General features: G+C 37.5%; 1 protein-coding gene across 1 annotated transcript in view; it reads right to left on the bottom strand.

Annotated features, from left to right (window-relative positions):
• bchs (WD repeat and FYVE domain containing 3 bchs) overlaps positions 1-20,182 on the bottom strand; it is a 1,547,413-nt gene that overhangs the window by 1,036,991 nt on the left and 490,240 nt on the right. The window contains exon 17 of the mRNA XM_089597159.1: positions 2,298-2,434. Coding sequence (XP_089453285.1) covers positions 2,298-2,434 — 137 coding nt within the window. The remainder of the gene's footprint in view (positions 1-2,297; positions 2,435-20,182) is intronic.

Genomic DNA, 20,182 nt, shown 5'->3' with positions numbered 1-20,182 from the left:
TGGTACTTTGAAACATACATAGGGAACAGGTGTGTGTAAGAGTAAGTGTGTTTGTCTAAAGATACGTGTATCTGGCTGAGGTCCAGTTGCATCCCATTAGATAACGCTAATGACCTGTATAGTAATAAAAATTTTTCCCAGGCTCCAGACTGGCAGTATAATGATATGTATATATTACATATAAACACTGGTGTGTTTAGAAAAAAATGTATGCTTCTTAGATAAAAATAATTTATTAAGATAAACATATTTTAATATTAAACAGTATTAATCCTTTACGGGAAAAAAATTTCTTAGATACTTCCTGAAAGTAATAGAAAATTAAAAGTGAGACATTATCATATTTAAATATATTATTAGGTACAGTAATAAAGTATTTAGAAAATCAGGTGATGTATTCGCTTCGCTCAGCAAGACAAGACTGATGAATCACTGGAAATGTGAATTTTGTACAGTAAGATAGAAACTGACAGATTGACTGGACAGAGAATGTAGAATTATAATACCTCATTCTTCACCATCAAGAAACTACGGAAATCAAGTTACATGATTTTTTTTACTTCAATTAAAAGAAAAGTGCAAGTTGGAGTAGCTATTTTTTTTTTTTTTTAGAATTATTCAAAAGACAGTAAAAACAAATTCAAATTAGTTTCATGTCGGAACAATGAAGAACAATATAACATTATAACATGTTGTAATCGAACAATTTCAAATAATAAAATAAATGATAATGGTCGTTTCACTAATTTACTGCACTTCTAAACTCATTATTTAACATATTTTTTTCCTATTCTACTTACCTTAAGATATTTCATCGAATTAAAATTATTTTTGTTAAGTCCCTGGATACACTGAATTACAACGCTTTTTTGAATAGTGCCGGAAGTTCACTGACATGATCTGAACGGCGTCACCAAGGTTTTAGGCTCCAGTTTCCAACTGACTATCCGTGTCTCGAGCTCAAGCTCCCTTTCCGTAAGCACTAAACTGCTGTCTACAGAGCGCGTAGAATTCATTGCTCGTGCTCCATTCTTCTTGGTGGGTGTTTGATACCTTGTAGTAATAAATCCTTCGAAAATGTGAAAGATGACATCCGTAGCAAAGTACACGTTCTGTTTTCAGTAAGAATCATTTCTCACTAGATATCTGGCAAAGTTGTAACTATAGTTTTTAAGTGGTTTAGTTGTTATCGTTAGCTGAAGAAACTAGTTTTGTTTATTAAATACATGGAAAAACAAGGGTTCATGGCGGTGATTAAATATCTCTATTTTATATCGGAAAAATGTAGAGATGGCGAAATCACCTGGAAAGGTTATAATTACTGCTACTGTGATGCACGTTGTATTAACTTTATTTATTATCAATAAAAGAGACAGACAGTCGCTGGACAATATTATGCATTATTATTAGGATAGTGGAAGTAAATAATAAGAGAAAGTTACTCTTATTTAGAAAGTTTTCTTTTTTCAGAATAATACACGAGTGCATACGTGTCCAGTTTCGATGGTTAAAATTGAGGAACTGTAGTTTAAATTGATAGGTTATCCATTGTATTCGCTAGATCCAGCCCTAAGTGTCTTTTTCTTACTTAAAAACTAAAAAAAAAGCTCAAAAAAAAAACGGTTGACACCAAATGAAAAAATTATCATTAACACAAATGCTTATTTTTATGAATAACCGCAGTCACATTTTCTGTAAGCCTGAAAAAGTTAAAGGGACGTCTTTCAAGTGTATGGAACAAGAAAGAGATAGTGTTGAAAAATGAGAAAAACGTATTTAAAAAAAAAAAGTTTTTCTATTATTTTCTAAGAATTCGTTATACCACTCTCGTACATAGTGTATTCTGTAAAAAATGTTATCTCTTGTATTGTTATACTGTCAATAAGTAACAAAGCCTCTTAATATCAAGGTTATATAAGGTGAAATTTGGTATTTAATAATTTTGCAGCTCCACGTGACGAAGAATAAAATTTCCATAGTAACTTTTACCACCACAAGCTATATTGTTTGATTTCAAACTTGAAGAAAAATGATGATTTTTCCATGACGCAAAGAAAAACTGAGGAAATGGTATGAGTAAGTCAAAGTATTAAGTAAAAGCAATATCAAGAGACTTTCAAGAAACAAATTTTTGAACACTGTCTTTAACTTCTTTCAACTGACTTTCTTGTCAAATACAGTATTACTTTAAGATGATAAAGATACCTTACACATAGTCTGATACTCTAAGGCTTAAAGTAATTCTTAGTCATCATACATTCAACCTCATAACTCAATAAAGATGCAAAGATACTTGCCTGTTTAGCGATGGATTTGTTATCCTCTTTACGGTACACCTTTCTTATTCTTGCAAGAGTCATTTGTGACATTGCTTTGGAGTTTAATCCAAAAACTATTCTTTCTTCTGCTACCAACGAAGACAGAGGATTCATACCTATATAATGAAAAATCACATGAATCGTCTTATGTCACAACAGTAATGGAGAAACATACTTAATGCATAAAACATACATTATACTATCAATTCATAAGAAATAAGTTGAAAATATAACACAATACGTAATCAATCGTCTTATATGAAAACGGTAATGAAGGAACATACTGATTATAACATTGTCAATTCATAAAAAATAAGTAAAAAATATAACACAATACATACGCAGTTAATTACTGAGAATTTCATAATGTTACAACATGTAAAAAGCATGTATTGTTACAAAGTGTGAAAGTAATAGTATTACGACAGTAGTGTTTACAAAAGTATTTATAGAGGACCTTCAAGTTTTTTTCATAATATTTACTAAATAAAACTCCATAATGCTAAATGAATTCATTTGCTAATCATGCAAAATCATTCATATTACATGAGTATTCAAACTCTGAAAAAATGATAAAATTAAATCCCTTCATTTGTGAGTGTACTTTCGACGAGACATGCATTTTTGAAGAACCTGAATAAAAATATAAATAACAGATAAAAATAACACATTAACAATCCATTGCGATGGTTAGCATGATGGTCGTAAATTTTTATATACCATTGATGATTAAATCTTCTTAAATACGTAGCTTTTTACAGTTACCCAAATCTATTCAAACTAACCAAACGTAGCGAAATTTTTGTATTTTCCAAACTACAAAGGTTTTTACTTTATCCTACATTAGTTTACCCTTTTACATTTTTTATATACACTACGTCAGCCAACACTTCATTTCAGAACCAAAATAAAATTACTATAAGGTTATTCTGTTTCCTTCGTATTTCTTAGGATATAGTAATTCAAATATCGATAGCTTGGAAATAAGGTAAAAATATAAGTACGTATTGCCTATTTCCAGAAAAACCGTATTTATGAGACGGTTCGTAGGCCTTATGTGCAATATATTATAACTTTTTTAAGAACCTGTACAATATAATAGATTAACTTGCAGTTAAGCCACAACATACCAACAAAATGATTCACCAATATAGTAGGTGAAGAAGATACAATACTGTCTGTATTTATACTGGTCTCTCACATCATAATTTGTTTAGAAAATATTTCGATTTATCTTCAAATTTCTTCCACTAAATTTCATAATAAAAACATAAGCTTATAGTAGATAAATTAAGTAAACAATAAGAACATATGTGGGATGTATTGTTCTACACAGCCAAAGCTGTGCTTCCACAAGAAAAGGAGCACGAGGGGAAATAAGCACACGCGCCGGATTTTATTATAAGAATACAAAAAGACTTTATTTCGTTATGTACAACAGGACTTTTTCGCTCTGCTCACGTCGAGAGCTATAAGTAGAAGAAAAATGTATAGCGCCGTGCGACTCTTCTCCCTCAGCTGTAGGGCACCGGCAGTGGGTGTGTGAGTTGGCTCGCGCGTGCGCAGGAAAAGATGTTCCTTGGGACGATGGTCTGCTTTCGTCTTGAGCACGAAACTGGTCGCTGTGGCTGAGACGCCACATCCACTCCCTCCCCAGTGACCGGCGTAAGAGCCGGGAACGAGACATGGCGAGTTGCTGAAGACTGGGCGGCTTGGGCAGTTGGGGTAGACGTCGGTTGCGACGAGGGCTGATCAGCGGCGCTGGGCGCTTCCGGCTGAGCTGCGGTGTTGGGTGTAGGCGGCAGGGGTTGCGGTGACAGCTGAGCAGCTGTGCTTGGCGCTGTGGACTGCTCGAGGAAGGAGTCAGCTTGTTCCATGTATGCCGGCTTAAGCGTGTCCGTGGTCACCACCTCTTCTTTGCCGTTGGTGTCGAGGACGTAGTTGCGCTCATCGAGACGGCGAATAACGCGATGTGGGCCAGTGTAGGGTGGTTCCAGCGGCTTTCGGATTCTGTCGACACGCTTGAAGACATGCGAGCAGGTTGACAGATCTTTGAAGCAGAACGGGTGCTGGGCTGAGTGATTCGAGGCAGGCACTGGTCTGATGGCTCTGAGGAGTTGTCGCAAGCTCCGCGCGAACGTAGACTGGTTGGCCTGGACTGACTCGGTGGTGAAGAACTCCCCTGGGATTCTGGGTGAGAATCCGAGGAGCATTTCCGCTGGGGAGGCTTGCAGGTCCTCTTTGTATGCTGTGCGGAGTCCCAGGAGCACAGTCGGGAGGCAGTCTAGCCAAGACTGCGGGCAGCAGCGCAGGGCTGCTTTGAGGGTCCTGTGGAACCTCTCCACCATGCCATTGGACTGCGGGTGATACGAGGTTGTGTGGCACAGCTTTGTGCCGATTATCTGGGCCAGTTCCTTGAAGAGGCTCGACTCAAATTGGGCACCACGGTCTGAGGTGATGAGGAGCGGGGTTTCAAAAAAACTGATCCAGTGATCGAAAAAGGCTTTGGCGATGGTGGGTGCCTGGATGTTGGACAGCGGGATCGCTTGTGGCCAGCGAGTAAACCGATCAATGATCGTAAGGCAGTACTGCATGCCTGCGACTAGAGGCATCTTGATGATGTCAATGTGGACATGTTCCAGGCAGTTGTTGGGCTCGGTGAATCTGCTTAGCGCTGATCGGTTGTGGCGACTAATTTTGGAGGGCTGGCAGGCTTCGCAAGTTTTAGCCCAGGCTAAGGCGTTTTTGCGCACTCCTGGCCAGACAAACTTCTGACTCAGGGTGCGGGCCGTGGCTTTGCCGCTGGGGTGTGCGAGAGCATGCACAACGTCGAAGGCTGTGCGCCGGAGAGACGCCGGTAGGTACGGCCGCACCACGCCTTGCGTGATGTCTCCATAGACGTAGTGGCCCTCAATGTTGAGTTGTTGGAGTACCAGGTTGTTCGTTGGGTTGCCTAGCAGGTCGAGGAGCTCTGCATCGTGCGCCTGCTCTTGGGCGATGACGGCTGGGCTGAGAATCGAGGGCATTGCGACGGTGGCGACTGGTGTCTGTAGCTGAGTCGTTGGGGCGACGTCGGTGGTCGCTACTTCGATTGGTTTCGCAGCTGGTGTTGAAACTTCGGGGGGCGGTGTCTCGGGGTCGTCTTGCGGCCGGGAGAAAGCATCAGCCACGACATTGTCTTCACCTTTAGCGTAGACCAGATGTGAGTTAAACCTGAGAATATATTCAAGGTAGCGCGCTTGTCTAGGTGAAGCCTTGGTTGCTGGTTGAAAGGCAGCGAAGGTGATAGGCCGGTGATCCGTAAAGATGGTGAATGGGCGGCCCTCTAGTATCCTCTCGAAATGCTTAACAGAAGCGTAGATTGCTAGGAGCTCTCTGTCGTACGTGCTGTACCTGGCCTGCGTGGGGTCTAGCTTGTGTGAGAAGAATCCCAGAGGGTGCCACGACTCATCCGGATGAAGCTACTCCAAAGTCGCGCCGATGGCTGTGCTCGAGGCGTCCGTGAAGAGCGCCAAGGGGGCGTCTGGGGCCAGGAATGTTGTGCAAGCGGCATCAATGACGCTGGCCTTACATTTGTCGAACGCCTGGGATACTGGTGTGGTCCATTTAAGCTTAGCATTTTTGGGCAGGCCCTTGAGCAGCTCGTTGAAAGCCGCCTGCAGTTTCGCGGCGTGGGGGACACACCTGCGGTAGTAATTTATTACTCCCAGGAACCGTCGAAGTTCGGACGCTGTGGCTGGCTTGGGAAAAACTTTGATGGCTTCTACCTTTGCTGTTGGTAGCCGGCAACCTTCTGACGAAACCTGGTAGCCCTGGTAGATGACCTAAGATTTGCCGAAAGTGCATCTCGCCAGGTTTACCTTGAAGCCTGCCTGCTTCAAGAAGGTGAACAGCTGGCGGAGGTGCTGAAGGTGCTCCTTGTGCGTCTGTGACGCGACGAGGATGTCGTCGATGTAGGCTTTAACGAAGGAAAGCTTGCGCAGCAGCTATTCCATCGTGCGCTGCATTGTTTGCGCGGCGTTTCTGAGGCCGAGTGATCTGCCGAGGAACTCGAAGAGGCCGAAGGGTATCGTGACGGCCATCTTCTTTAGGTCTCCGCTGGCGATGGGCACCTGGTAAAAAGCTTTGTGTAGGTCGATGACCGTAAAAACCTGACCTCGTCTCTCTTGTAGCATGTCTTCGATGATCGAGAGGGGGTACCTGTCTGGTACTCTGATGCTGTTGAGGCGGCGATAGTAGCCGGTGACGCACCAGGAGTTGTTGGCCTTGGGCACGAGGTGCAGTGGAATAGCCCACTGGCTGCTGGACGGCCTGACGACCCCTTGGTCTTGGAGCTCGGCGATAGCAGCTTTGGCCGCTGCTAGTCGCTCACCGATGAGGCGTCGGGGGCGCTCAAAGACTGGTTGGCCGCAGGTGATGATCCGATGTTGGACTGGGAGGCATTTGATAACCGCTGGTGTGCTGTTGCACGCGAAGACGTCGGCGAATTCGTGCAGCAAGGACAAGTAGAGGCTGGCGACGTCAGGGTCGTCTGGTCCCAGTTGTTCGATTGTCGCAATCGAGTGCAGATTGGTGTCGCACGGGATGCCCTGGATTGCCAAACCTGTGAGCGGGTCGATGAGCCGCTTGTGTTTGAGATCTGGGAGCAGACCGTGTTCTGCCAGGAAGTCGGCTCCGATGATAGCCTGGGCGACGTCGGCGATGATAAACTCCCATTGGAAGTCTCGACGTAGGCCCAGGTTGAGGTTGATCTTCCAGCTACCGTAAGTGTGTATGGGCGAGTGGTTGGCCGCATACAGGGTCAATGCCTCCGGTTGGGCCTGGCTGAAATTTGGCGGCCAGGGCAGGATCGACCCTACGGATCCGGAGTCGAGTAGGAAGTCGACCTTGAGGTGGTGGTCCCTGATGAGCAGACGGGTTTTCCCTGTTGGAAGGGTGACCTCCGCCGTCTGCGTCAGAGGCAGCCCTAAGCGTTTCCCGTTGATTGGGTGGTTTGTACCACGAAGGTGCAGGGCTTCTTGCAGGACTGGGTGTTGACGCCGAACTTCCTGTGGAAGTAGCACCAGGCGTGAGCACCTGGGAACTGGTTCCGTACTGCACTGCACGACCTGTCGCGGCCTCTGGCACCTCCGTTGCCCTTGTTGTTTTTGAGCAGTTCGAGCAGTTGTTTGTTGGTTGTAGAGAGCTGCGTGATCATCGCCTTGAGCGCGGCGATTTCCTGGAGCAGTATCTTGTTGTGCAGTTGGTGTGGCGGGACAGGCGAGGCGTATCCTGAGGAGACAGGCGAGACATCTGCGAAGGTGTGATTTGTTCGCAGAAACGAAGAGTTGCAGACGAGTTCATCTGCGGCCTGTAGTAGTTCGTCAAGTGACGTGGATTTAAAGATGCGCAAGAAAGGGTGCGCCTCTGCAGGTAGCAGGTCCAGCCACTTGACCCTCAAACTGTCGTCTGTAAGGCTGTTGCCAGCAAGGCTTTTCATCTCGCGGTACAGCTGTGAGGGCTTCTTGTTGCCCAGTGACAGTCTAAAGAACAGCTTGTGCAGCTGATTTGCTAGTATATATCAGTGCCCTCCGGTGAATTTGGAAATTCTAAGTGATCAGTGATCCGTTGGGGGCGAAATGTAAGAAAATAAATAAATACAAAAAAAGTGTATTTAAATTTTCTGCGTTGATTTATTGATGCACAACGTTTCGCTGACAATATGCGTCAGCCTCATCAGGCTACAAAATTAAAATTAAAAACACACAATGAGTGATCTGGAAGGCTCAAACACAAAAATAAAATAAATTTTTTTGTAAATTGTTACCGCAGGTACGCGAGAATTCGTAAGTTTGGTTGACTTACTCGTCACCTGTCGTGCTGTCGACTGACAATAAATTACAACCACAAGCCAGCGCTTATATAGGCGGAGCCGCAAAGGTAGACGGTAAAGGGCGATGAACTCGATCGGGACATTTAAACTTTCGTAGTAAAGGAAGGTATGCTCTATTAAAGGAAAGCACATCCTCCTTTCTATTGATGTTGTGTTTATCGAGTTTTAAATAAAGCATTTCGGAAATAATTCTTTTTTTTTTAATTGGATTCTTTGTCAAGGATTTTAAAGTTATCCCAATCGAATTCATGGTCAAAATTGATTTGGTGTGCACAAACAACGTAATCGGAGTTTTTACTTTTCATATGTTCACTGATGCGGACCTCCGCCGCTCGCTTTCTTTCACCCACATATGACGCAGGACAATTTTTACAATAAATCTTATACACTACATTTGTCTGTTTATGTTTATTCGTTGTATCTTTTCCTAAGCGGACGATATGCTGCAGTTTATTGTTAATAAGAGGGTAAGTGTGAATATTGTAGGGTTTTAACATGGTTGAAATTTTTTCAAAATTATTGTCAATATTTGGTATGCCCAACTAAAGTCCCTTTACGTCCTATCTTCTCTCTTATCAATAGCCCTACATATTTTCTAGCAAAAGTAATTTACGTTGAACTCAAGAAGTCAGTCAACGTTCTAATATCACACATTAATAATAGCTTTGAATTTAAAAACAAACTAAAAAATATAAAACCCACTACTAATTATAGACTAATGTCTTTAGATGTCAGCTCCCTATTCACTAATATTCCTCTAGAATTGGTACTACGGAGCATCGATCGACGTATTGTGACCATAATGAATAAATGTCGAATCCCGGTTGATGAAATTCGACAATGTACAGAATTTTTGTTCAATAATACTTTTTTTACTTTTGACAACATTTTTTATCAACAAATTTTTGGCACGCCAATGGGTTCTCCTATTTCACCTTTGTTTGCTGACCTTGTACTGGACGACCTGGAAAATAATTGTCTCTCCATCTTAAAAAATAACTATAATATTATTCCATCTTTTTATTTTCGTTACGTGGATGATGTATTACTTTTTATTAATGTTGACCATATTGACCAAATCTTAAATATTTTTAATTCATATCATCCCAAACTACAATTTACATATGAAATGGAGATTGACAAGAAACTCAACTTTTTAGACTTGACGATAATAAGAAATTCTAATTATTTTAATTTTGACTGGTTTAAAAAACCTACTTCTTCCGGACGAATCTTAAATTATTTTTCTGGTCATCCAGTTAGCTATAAGAGAAATATTGTTTTTAATTTGGTTGATAGGGCGATCTTACTTGCCAGTACATGTTTTCACGGTGTGAATATTGCTAGGGTGAAAAACCTGTTGATAAAAAACAATTACCCTTTTAACTTTATTAATAAAAACATAAAGGTCAGATTAAAAAGACAAAAATATAGTAATCATAACAGAAGCACTACAAACACCTACCCTCTCTGCAAAATTGGCATACCATATATTGACAATAATTTTGAAAAAATTTTAACCATGTTAAAACCCTACAATATTCACACTTACCCTCTTATTAACAATAAACTGCAGCATATCGTCCGCTTAGGAAAAGATACAACGAATAAACATAAACAGACAAATGTAGTATATAAGTTTTATTGTAAAAATTGTCCTGCGTCATATGTGGGTGAAACAAAGCGAGCGGCGGAGGTCCGCATCAGTGAACATATGAAAAGTAAAAACTCCGATTCCGTTGTTTGTGCACACCAAATCAATTTTGACCATGAATTCGATTGGGATAACTTTAAAATCCTCGACAAAGAATCCAATTATAAAAAAAGAAGTATTTCCGAAATGCTTTATATAAAACTCGATAAACACAACATCAATAGAAAGGAGGATGTACTTTTCTTTAATAGAGCATACCTTCCTTTACTACGAAAGTTTAAATGTCCCGATCGAGTTCATCGCCCTTTACCGTCTACCTTTGCGGCTCCGCCTATATAAGCGCTGGCTTGTGGTTGTATTTTATTGTCAGTCGACAGCACGACAGGTGACGAGTAAGTCAACCAAACTTACGAATTCTTGCGTACCTGCGGTAACAATTTACAAAAGAATTTATTGTATTTTTGTGTTTGAGCCTTCCAGATCACTCATTGTGTGTTTTTAATTTTAATTTTGTAGCCTGATGAGGCTGACGCATATTGTCAGCAAAACGTTGCGCATCAATAAATCAACGCAAAAAATTTAAATACACTTTACTTGTATTTATTTATTTTCTTACATTTCGCACCCAACGGATCACTGATCACTTAGAATTTCCAGCTTGTGCAGCTGTGGGTCCTTGGAGTCAGAGAACCTCGCAAGAACGTGTTTCTTAAGGTCTTCGTACCTGTTTTCTGCTGGTGGTGCTGCGAGGATGTCCGACAGCCCGTCGACGATGATTGGCCCCAACGCTTTGACGACCTGAGCGTACTTCACATCTTCGGAGGTGGTGTTGTTGTTCGCGAAGATGAGCTCGGCCTGCGTGAACCATGTGGCAGGATGTTTAGACCAAAACGGAAGTAGTTCCATGGTGGTCATGGAGTTGACGCGGGAGTCTGAAAGGACTGGGCCGGGCGCGGGCGAGTTGCTGTGTGTAATCTTGTCGTTAGCCGGAACGTGGTCGACGGCAACGGCTGCTGCGTGGCGCTTTTCGTCTCTGTGTACGTCCGGGGATGACTTGGGAGAGTCGCTTGACCTGTCGGCCGCCGCGGCAGCGAGTGTGGTGCTCTCGTTGGCAGGAAAGGGCTGCAGGTAGAACCCCAGCAGCAGTGGATCGACAGGAGACGTCTGCTCGACTGTCACTTCCGTGTCCTGCCACGTATATTCCGTTGTTAATGGAGTGCGAGGTTGGATGCCACCCAACTCTTGTAATGGCGGAGAGGCAGGCACAGAGGGACTCACGCGGGCATGTGACGTTGCGGCCCGTGTAACGACGTTGGGCTTTGCGCGTGGTCGTAGTTCGGTTCCAGGGCGGGGCCGTGCCCTTTTCACTGGCCCTGCTGCCCAAGACGTTGGCAATGGCGAGCGCCAGCCTCTCGACGGCGGGACGTAGCCTTTTGGCGACGACGTCTTGCCCACGTGGCGAGCGGGAGAGCGTTAAAAGATGTCGGTGCGCGAAGAGTTTATTCTCGCCTCGGCTCAACTTTTCATCGCGAACTTGCACTCACGATGGATAAAACAGTTTGAGGGGTCACCACTTGTGGGATGTATTGTTCTACACAGCCAAAGCTGTGCTTCCACAAGAAAAGGAGCACGAGGGGAAATAAGCACAAGCGACGGATTTTATTATAAGAATACAAAAAGACTTTATTTTGTTATGTACAATAGGACTTTTTCGCTCTGCTCACGTCGAGAGCTATAAGTAGAAGAAAAATGTATAGCACCGCGCGACTCTTCTCCCTCAGCTGTAGGGCACCGGCAGTGGGTGTGTGAGTTGGCTCGCGCGTGCGCAGGCAAAGATGTTCCTTGGGACGATGGTCTGCTTTCATCTTGAGCACGAAACTGGTCGCTGTGGCTGAGACGCCACACATAAACTAGAAGAAACTTAAAAAATAAGTACGACAGGAAATTTTTTCAAGTTCAGCAAAAAAAGACAAAATAATCACCGAAAACAATAATAATGTAAAATAATTACATGAGCAAAATAAATAGAACTAAAAAAAGACAATATACAACAAAACCTGAGTTTAATCTTGTAGCTCTGTTACATAAAAACCAAAAGATCGCTATGCCGTTATACAAGGGTAAAGTGGTCCCATAAAAAATACCTTTTGACAAATGTAGAAGTCTAGGTAAGTTTGATGTATTAGAGTCACCTATGTTTGTATGTGTCGATTATGACACAAATCCTATTTTCAGTCATTCAATCCGTACCTGTGTATAAAACAACAATAAAATTTGACCGTACACTGTTAATGGATCGATTTTTATTCATTCTGGTAAATAAGAAATAGTACGTTTTTTTGTTTTTTTTTTATTTATTTTTTTTTTTGTTGTTGAAAATTTGATGCTTAGTTGTTCAGTATTTATTTTTGATATTACACATAAGAAGAAAAAAAAAGAAACAAAAAACAAAAAAAAAAACAAAAAAAAACATGTTGAATTCTAAAACTTTGGGCTTACAAAGTAATAAAATCAATTAATTAATACCAAGTTTTTTATTATTTCCCCAAGAAAAATACACAATACTTTATTTTTAAAGATTTCACTTTTTCATTACTTGATTCACGATTTTATAAATATTTTTAAAAAATTTTACATTATGCAAAAAGACTAAACTTGGAGTCATAATATATTTGTACTTTGATGGAAAACTAATGTAACTGGGCAGTAAATTATCAAAATAATATGGAACAATTTTTACTAAAACCACAGCTGGACATGTAGTAAACTAAGCGGTATTCAGTAACTTTACTATATACTTATTACATAACTTGCCAGGCTCTGTATTTCAGTTTTTTAGAGAATTACTTATACATGCGTAAGTTGTCGTAGCTACCTTTGTGGTTAATATTCCAGTTTATGAATTTAATGTTTGTAAGAGTAATATTGTGGATTATAAATACTATAAGCGTATAAAATAATTGTGATAAAACTTTCAATTGCTTTATATTGTTGCTGATTACTTTCTACATATACGTTGTTCATGATAACGCGTTTAAATAATGTAAACAGAGACTCTAAGGCTGCTGCTGCTGATTGCGAGAGAATACGGCCGAATTCACAACATTAATTAACGTCACGGTCATGAAATAGCCTTTACACTTACAAGTACATTTACCTATAGCAAGTATAATTTCGGTTATCCTGGCCGTTCTCGCTCACAGACTCCAGCAGTTAGGATTTGTCTTTTGAGCAGATCACTTGCTAAGTAAAGACTTATTGCGTCGTTGACTACCTTTTGCGACTTCTAACGTCGAATAGATCGAGTCATACATTGCTCAAACATCGTTCGATTCTTTTACTGTCCTTTTACACTCTAATATTTGTCGTTAATTCTCCTTTTTTAAACAAGCAAGCAAGCAGGCACACATATTTTGTCACATTTTATTCTTATTGTTGTCTTTACTTATTAATAAACTAGTTTCAATTGTGTTAAAGTTAAAAGAAACGAGTGCGATCTTTATTTAATCCTCGAATACCTTGTGAGATTTTGTAAGGCCTTTGTTTTTTATCCGGCGGCATAAGCGCCTATATCGCAAAACGCGGTTAGCTATTAATTTTAGAAAAAATTAATAGTTGGCGTCGACACAAAATTAAACATAGGTCTTTATCAAAGTCGTACCGTCTACTGATTCATCCATCTATGTATGTATCTATTTATATACCTACATCCTCGCGGCGGAAGAGACAGAATCATTGTGTCAATCGTTTGTAACCTACTTTTGAGGTAGCAAAACATTATTTTTCTCATGAAAAAGAAACAATACTTTATAATATATGTGTGAAGATCAACAACCAGGTATCAAATATGACTATTTCGATTTGTAAGTATGTTGCTAATAGATTTTTGCTGAAGTCAAGTCAAATACTTTGAATTAAAAACATAACTGTACAATATTTTACAAAAAAATTTTCAAAGGTATGCTATTATCAAAGAGTTATGTAAAAAAAGGTAATGAATACTTACATAATTCATGTATAAAATCAAGTGAAAAAATGACGTTTATGTACTAAATGGTTTTGAATGACTTGTGTCACAAAAAAATCCAGACGGAACTAATTACTAAATAACTGAGCCTAGCAAGTAATTTAACAAGTATGTAGTAAAGTTACTGCATAGCCCTTATTGCATTACATGTCCAGCTGTGGTTGTAGTATGAATCGTTCAATATTATTTTAATAATTTACTGCCCAGTTACATTAGTTTTTCATCTCAGCACAAATATATCATGACTCCAAGTTTAGTCTTTTTGCATAATGTGAAATTTTTTAAAAATATTTATAAGATCGTAAATCAATTATTGGAAAACTTAAATTATTTTAAATAGAATATTATGTGTTTTTCTTGGGGAAATAATAAGAAATTTAGCATTACTTAATTGATTTTATTACTTTCTAAGCCTAAAGTTTCATAATTTCACATGTTTTTTTTTGTTTTTAGTTTCTTTTTTTTTCTTCTAATGTGCAATATCAAAAGTAAATACTGAACAACTAAGCATCAAATTTTTAACAAAAAATAAAAAAAAATAAAAAAAAAAACCAAAAAAAAAACGTACTATTTCTCATTTGCCAGAATGAATAAAAACCGATCCATTAACAGTGTACGGTAAAATTTTATTGTTGTTTTATACACAGGTACGAATCAAATGACTGAACGACACGAAATTACCTAGACTTATTTTTTTTGTAACGTAATTATTAGAGTGTAAAAAAATGTGTTATAATATAAAAAAAAAAAATTTACATGGGTGACTTTCATACGTCAAACTTGCCTAGACTTTTACATTTGTCAAAAGGTATTTTTTATAGGGATATCACAACTATTCTGGAGAAGAAGTTACTTGAGCAATGTGTTATAAATATTTTAGTGAAAATTCCATAGAAATAAAGACTGTTGTCTTGAAAACAATTTATTTACTTGTAGAGTCTAAGATTGATCTAAAAAAATGATCTATGTGTCTCTTGCACCTTTTGGCCATTGTTTTTTTATAACTATTGAATCATCTACATGCAACCAGTTATTATTTTGCCTTAATATATTTGAACAATGATCTCCTGAAATGCTTTTGTGCTGAAATATGACACTTGAAACTTTGTATTTTATACCATTAATTATTACTTTTGATGTAGGTATGGCATAAATTTTAAAATTACTTATTTTTGTTCTATTTGTTGTAGAATCAGCATATGATAAAAATTGAGCTACAAGTACAGTATTACGATATTTATTTCTCCGTGTCTAATCTTCTTTAATCAGCAACCATTGGTTTAGTAGTAATCGATTGCATGCTAATTACCAATATTATAATCTATAATTTTCTGCAATGTACACGATCCTTAATTTTTAGGTACTAGAACATGTAAAATACTACTCGATGTATCTTCTTGAGTTTGGTATTCACAATTAGTGTTAGAACACCTTATCACTTTGGTTAGGTCATGTTTCAAAAAATTTTGCAATATAAGTGATTTGTTACACAATTCTCTTAAAAAATCTGCAACATTTTGTTTGGTTTGTGACATAAACTGTTTGCCAGCAAACAGCTTTAATGATAAAACGCCAAAACTATTGTTCATCGAATATTGTGTAAAAACAGTTTTAACAATATTGTTATGACTATGTTCAGAAATAATTCTTCGCACTGTTGAAGAATCAAATAAGCTCTGCAAACTAACATTAACGTAACAGGAAACAAAATCAGTGTTAGGTAAGCCAGTAATACTCTAAGTATTGTCTGACATATGAATTATATTACTTTCTGTATCAGCTATTAATGTCTTTTTTTTCTACAGCCCATTTGTTCTCATAAACTTTAAGGTTTTAAATTCGTTAACGATCTGGAGGAATGGCGAAATGATCAAGGTCGGGACCATGTTTTGTTCGCAATCTATTATATTCAAGAATAGCTGATATATTTGCAGTACAACATGAAGGATCAAAATCGATGAAATGTAATCCACTTAGTGTAGTAACACAGTAACACGTGATGTGGTTACGTATGTTTAGCCATCACTAAATATACTGTTACCTGCTTCGACTACAGCGTAAGCTTAAGCCTTTACTCTTATGTATAGTTATACTGTAACAGTTACAAATCGAGAACTGTTGTCGTGTTATGGATATTTTATCCATAACAATAAATTTATACTTTATCCAAGGTATATCATACTCTTTACCAGATTGTAATTAAATTCTTATGCTGATAATGCCATGCAATTTATCTTTTAGTATAAAAACAACTGTACCAATAGTGCCATTAACTAAACCAATGGAAATGTCACTGTTTCTCCTTATCATTATTTTAGAACCAGTCTTAATTGTGATGGTACGATCTACGCCACACAAATTATCAACATTTTCATTTAAAAGTTTCATAATTTTTTTCTGCCAATGTTTCAGACATTGAAACGTATCATTGGCAATAAGATTGATTTCCTCAGAATTAATTTCAAGCATCATGGCTTTATTTAAAATATCACTCATTTTTCTTACAGGTAACAAACAAACTGTTTTAATAGGTAATGTGAGCAAATAATTACACAATTCTACAACATTATTCGAATAATCATCGTTTGTTGATTTTAATACTCTTTTTTATAGAGTTTCCGTATCAGAGTTTGATTGATACGGGATAAGATTCCATAATATTGCTTATCACTCTTTTGTTTTATATTTATAGTTAATTCATCGTATTCAAATAATTCCCATAAATTTAAAGTACACATAGACTTTGTGTACTTATCAACTTACTTTTTGTTCATTTCAACAAACACAAAATCTTTACGAACCGGAGGTAGCTGAAGTAAATCTCCGAAAACAAGTACATGTATTTTTCCAAACCATCCGTCCTCAATATCATATTTCTGTCAAACGCAAATGAATCTACGTAAAAGTGACATTAGATATCATTGATATTTCGTCGATTACGATAAGACCAACATTTTCCAAAGTTTGTTTAATTTGTTTTGTTGTAGCTTTGGAAGACTCTTTAAATGCCGCTGTACCACCATGTTTCACTGGAAGTTGCAATAATCTGTGGATCGTATGTCCCTTAATGTTATATGCTGCGATTTTGGTAGGAGCTGTTACGGCTGTATCTTTGCCACGGCGTATGTTATTCCAAGTGACTAAATTTTCCATAACATAACTTTTTCCTGTACCTCCAGGACCACTCACAAACATTCGCAAAATTTTATTACTAGATTTGATAGTAGAAGTAATATTATTAAAGACTCGTAGCTGGTCTGCGTTGAATTTCCCAATTGAATTTTGTATTTTTTCATCATAAGTGACTGCAACTTTACCAACAGCTACAAAATCACTCATAGCGTTTTCTACTTAAATACGTACATACGCTTCTGCGATATCTACAGAATTCGTTGGCGTATCTACTTCATTTTTTTCTATTTTATTTTGAACTAACTTATTCATGTTATCCATAGCTTCTTGTATGGTTGCACAAATATAGTGATATTTTATTGCATTTGATAACGAATCTTGGTAATTTCTAAATGCTTGTACGTAAGTTTCTTCAGAAAATTTTTGTTCATCCGTATCCCTCCAAGTATAAAACAGTAATAAAAGTGAAAAGTAGTACTTCTTCGGCTGATTTACACGATTAAATGGATAATGATTTATCAAATACGGTTTTTGCGTTCTTTACATTATAAATCTTTTTAAGTTTAGTAATATTAAGTTTTACGTTTTAATTCTTTTTTTCAATGTATCAAAGTGCCTGGCAAAGTCATACAAACATAAGGATTCCAATTTTTTCAGCCTGTTAGGATAATGATTGTCAATAAGAGACTCATAAAATATATCGGTTGATTTTTCTGGAAAGTTTTTAATTTTATTAAATAGCTTCAGTTTATAATTGCGTATCATATTAACGTTTAACCATCTAATCACTGTATCACGATCAGTGGCATGTAAAGAATGTCCTAATAGAGTGTCAGCCGCTTCGATTGTTCCACATTCTCTGTGACGTAAAACATGGAAAGAGAACGCCCAAAGCAAACTGTATAATGATTTGTTGGTTTTTATTTCTGAATAATCTAAGTTATTTTTTTTACCTTTCATTCCATATTTGCAAATATATTTGGTTAGTAAATAAGATCCCCAATAAATTAAACATCGTTATAACCTTCCCAAATCAATGGAAGAGCGGACATATAGTCATTGCTAAATTATTCGTCCTTGGAACGGGGTAAATCATAAAATCTACTAGTATTTTTTAATGTATTTCTGTTGGCGATGGCAATTGATACGTCTTTTAAAATAAGTTAATCAGTTATAGGTCGTGGAAATCCAAACCGACAAACGTTTTTGAATGCAGTTTTTGTTTTCTTCTTGTGCATGCAGTAATTATTATGTTTATGTTGTTGGTATGCCAGAATCCGTCAATAAAGTTCTGGTTAAATCATTTTATCAGGATTATGATATGTAATGTATTTCATAATAAATTCTTGTACCTTTTCATTAGAACTTTTACCATAAATTGGAGCATCTTAAATCCAAAACAAACAATGATAGTGAGGTAAGCCTTTACCTTGGTATTCACGAACATAATAATAGGGAATCACTTTGCCTAGAGGATTAGAAGGTGATGTTATGTAAGCTAAAACAGCCTTGAACTTATTTTCAAAATATCTTGCTGTTGACACTGGATCTGATGCTATTAACTGACTGATCAAACGATTATTGTTCCAATTATTTACTTTTTTTATATATTCTCCCAATGTTGACCACATTTATTCTCCAGGGTTAAAAGTTACAAAAAAGTAGCAAATCCATACTCACGCATTATGCTATGTAAATCATTCCAGACTTTTTTCCAACAAACTTCAGTATCGGGCAAACGATTAAATATTGTGTCTAGATTAGCACCCATTTTTGGGTCATTCAAGATTTATAAAAAATCTTTTACAGTGCGATTGTAATGTGGATCAACAATGTTAAGAGTGTGAAATATTCCGGCATTTATTTGTCTCGTTGTATTATTTAACAGTAAATAAAAAGTACTGATGGCTTAATCTAAACTGTGGATATGTAAATGCCAGTCGACATTTGATAAAATCAAAATCTCTCAATTTTTGGTTTCTTTCAGCATACTGACCCCATTGACCATATGGGTACAAATCTGGACAGCATTTTAAGTCTAAATCTTTAGCCCTATTATATATCGCAGTTAAATGAACCTAGAACATTTGATATAAGATAGCGCCAGATTCATTTCTTTTTTTATCATGAAAAGGGTGTATGGTATAGTGTTCATAGTATGGATCAGACTGGGATTTTTGAGTTAGCATTGGTTGCATTTTTTCATCAAAAAGTTGAACAGCTTTTTTTTAATTATTAGAAGTATCTCTACTTTCGATTTCCAAATTAGTATTATCTAATAGTTTATCTGGAGTACATGGAAGTCTAATATTTTTATAAATAGGATTATTTATTTTGAGCCAACATAAAGCGTTTAATACTTCATTCACATCAACATAATCTTGTCAAATTTTTTTATCTTTTATGGGTAGGTTTGCACTAAAACAAATAATTCATGATTAACATTGATCGGGTCAGTATCAGGGCATATTTTTTTTTAAGTCTCTTCTATAGGTAAAGGTAAGTGAAATGTTGTACCAACAACTTTATCAAGTTTCTCGTTGTGAGGTGAGTTTTTTTTCATGACAGTATCCATTTTTTCTATGGTCTGGAAGGCTTTTGCTCTTTGTATCAAAATTTTTTTTAACATATTGAGATTTTGAATCTCTTTAGGAGCTTCTTTGTCAAAGAGATTATTTAAAAAGCAATAAGATGGCAGAATATCATTTTTTACTTTTGAGTAGCAAGTCCTACAAACACAACTCTCATTGAAAGTTTTAGCCTCGAAAGATTTTTTTATTTCATGGATAATAGTGTTCTCAAAACTGAGTAATTCGAATACAACATTGGGAGCAATATAATTGAATGATAGAACATCTCTCTTACAAAATAATTTTTCACATGATAAACAAAAGACAGATGGTGGATCTGTAACAATTGCTTTGTACTTTTTAATGCCAATGTGAAATTTTTCTCTTAATTCTGACTCATTTATGCTTACTTCAGTCACATTTTGACGAATTATTATGGGAATACCCAAATGTTTCGAGTCTTGAGCAATATTATTCAGAAATTGGACATCAGTATTATAGAGTGCTATCTGTATGTTCACGATTACATTACATAAGCGTAAAGGATTTATGTGCACTCTGACAGTCAATTTTTAGAATTTCTAAAAATAAGGACTCAATTTCTTTTAA

This window comes from Copidosoma floridanum, unplaced genomic scaffold (genome assembly GCF_036245765.1).
Source record: "Copidosoma floridanum isolate Cflo_tuat_1 unplaced genomic scaffold, Cflo_Japanese_pri ptg000030l, whole genome shotgun sequence".
Classification (NCBI taxonomy): domain Eukaryota; kingdom Metazoa; phylum Arthropoda; class Insecta; order Hymenoptera; family Encyrtidae; genus Copidosoma; species Copidosoma floridanum.
The sequence above is the reverse complement of the archived record's forward strand: the minus strand, read 5'-3'. Positions and strand labels throughout refer to the sequence as shown.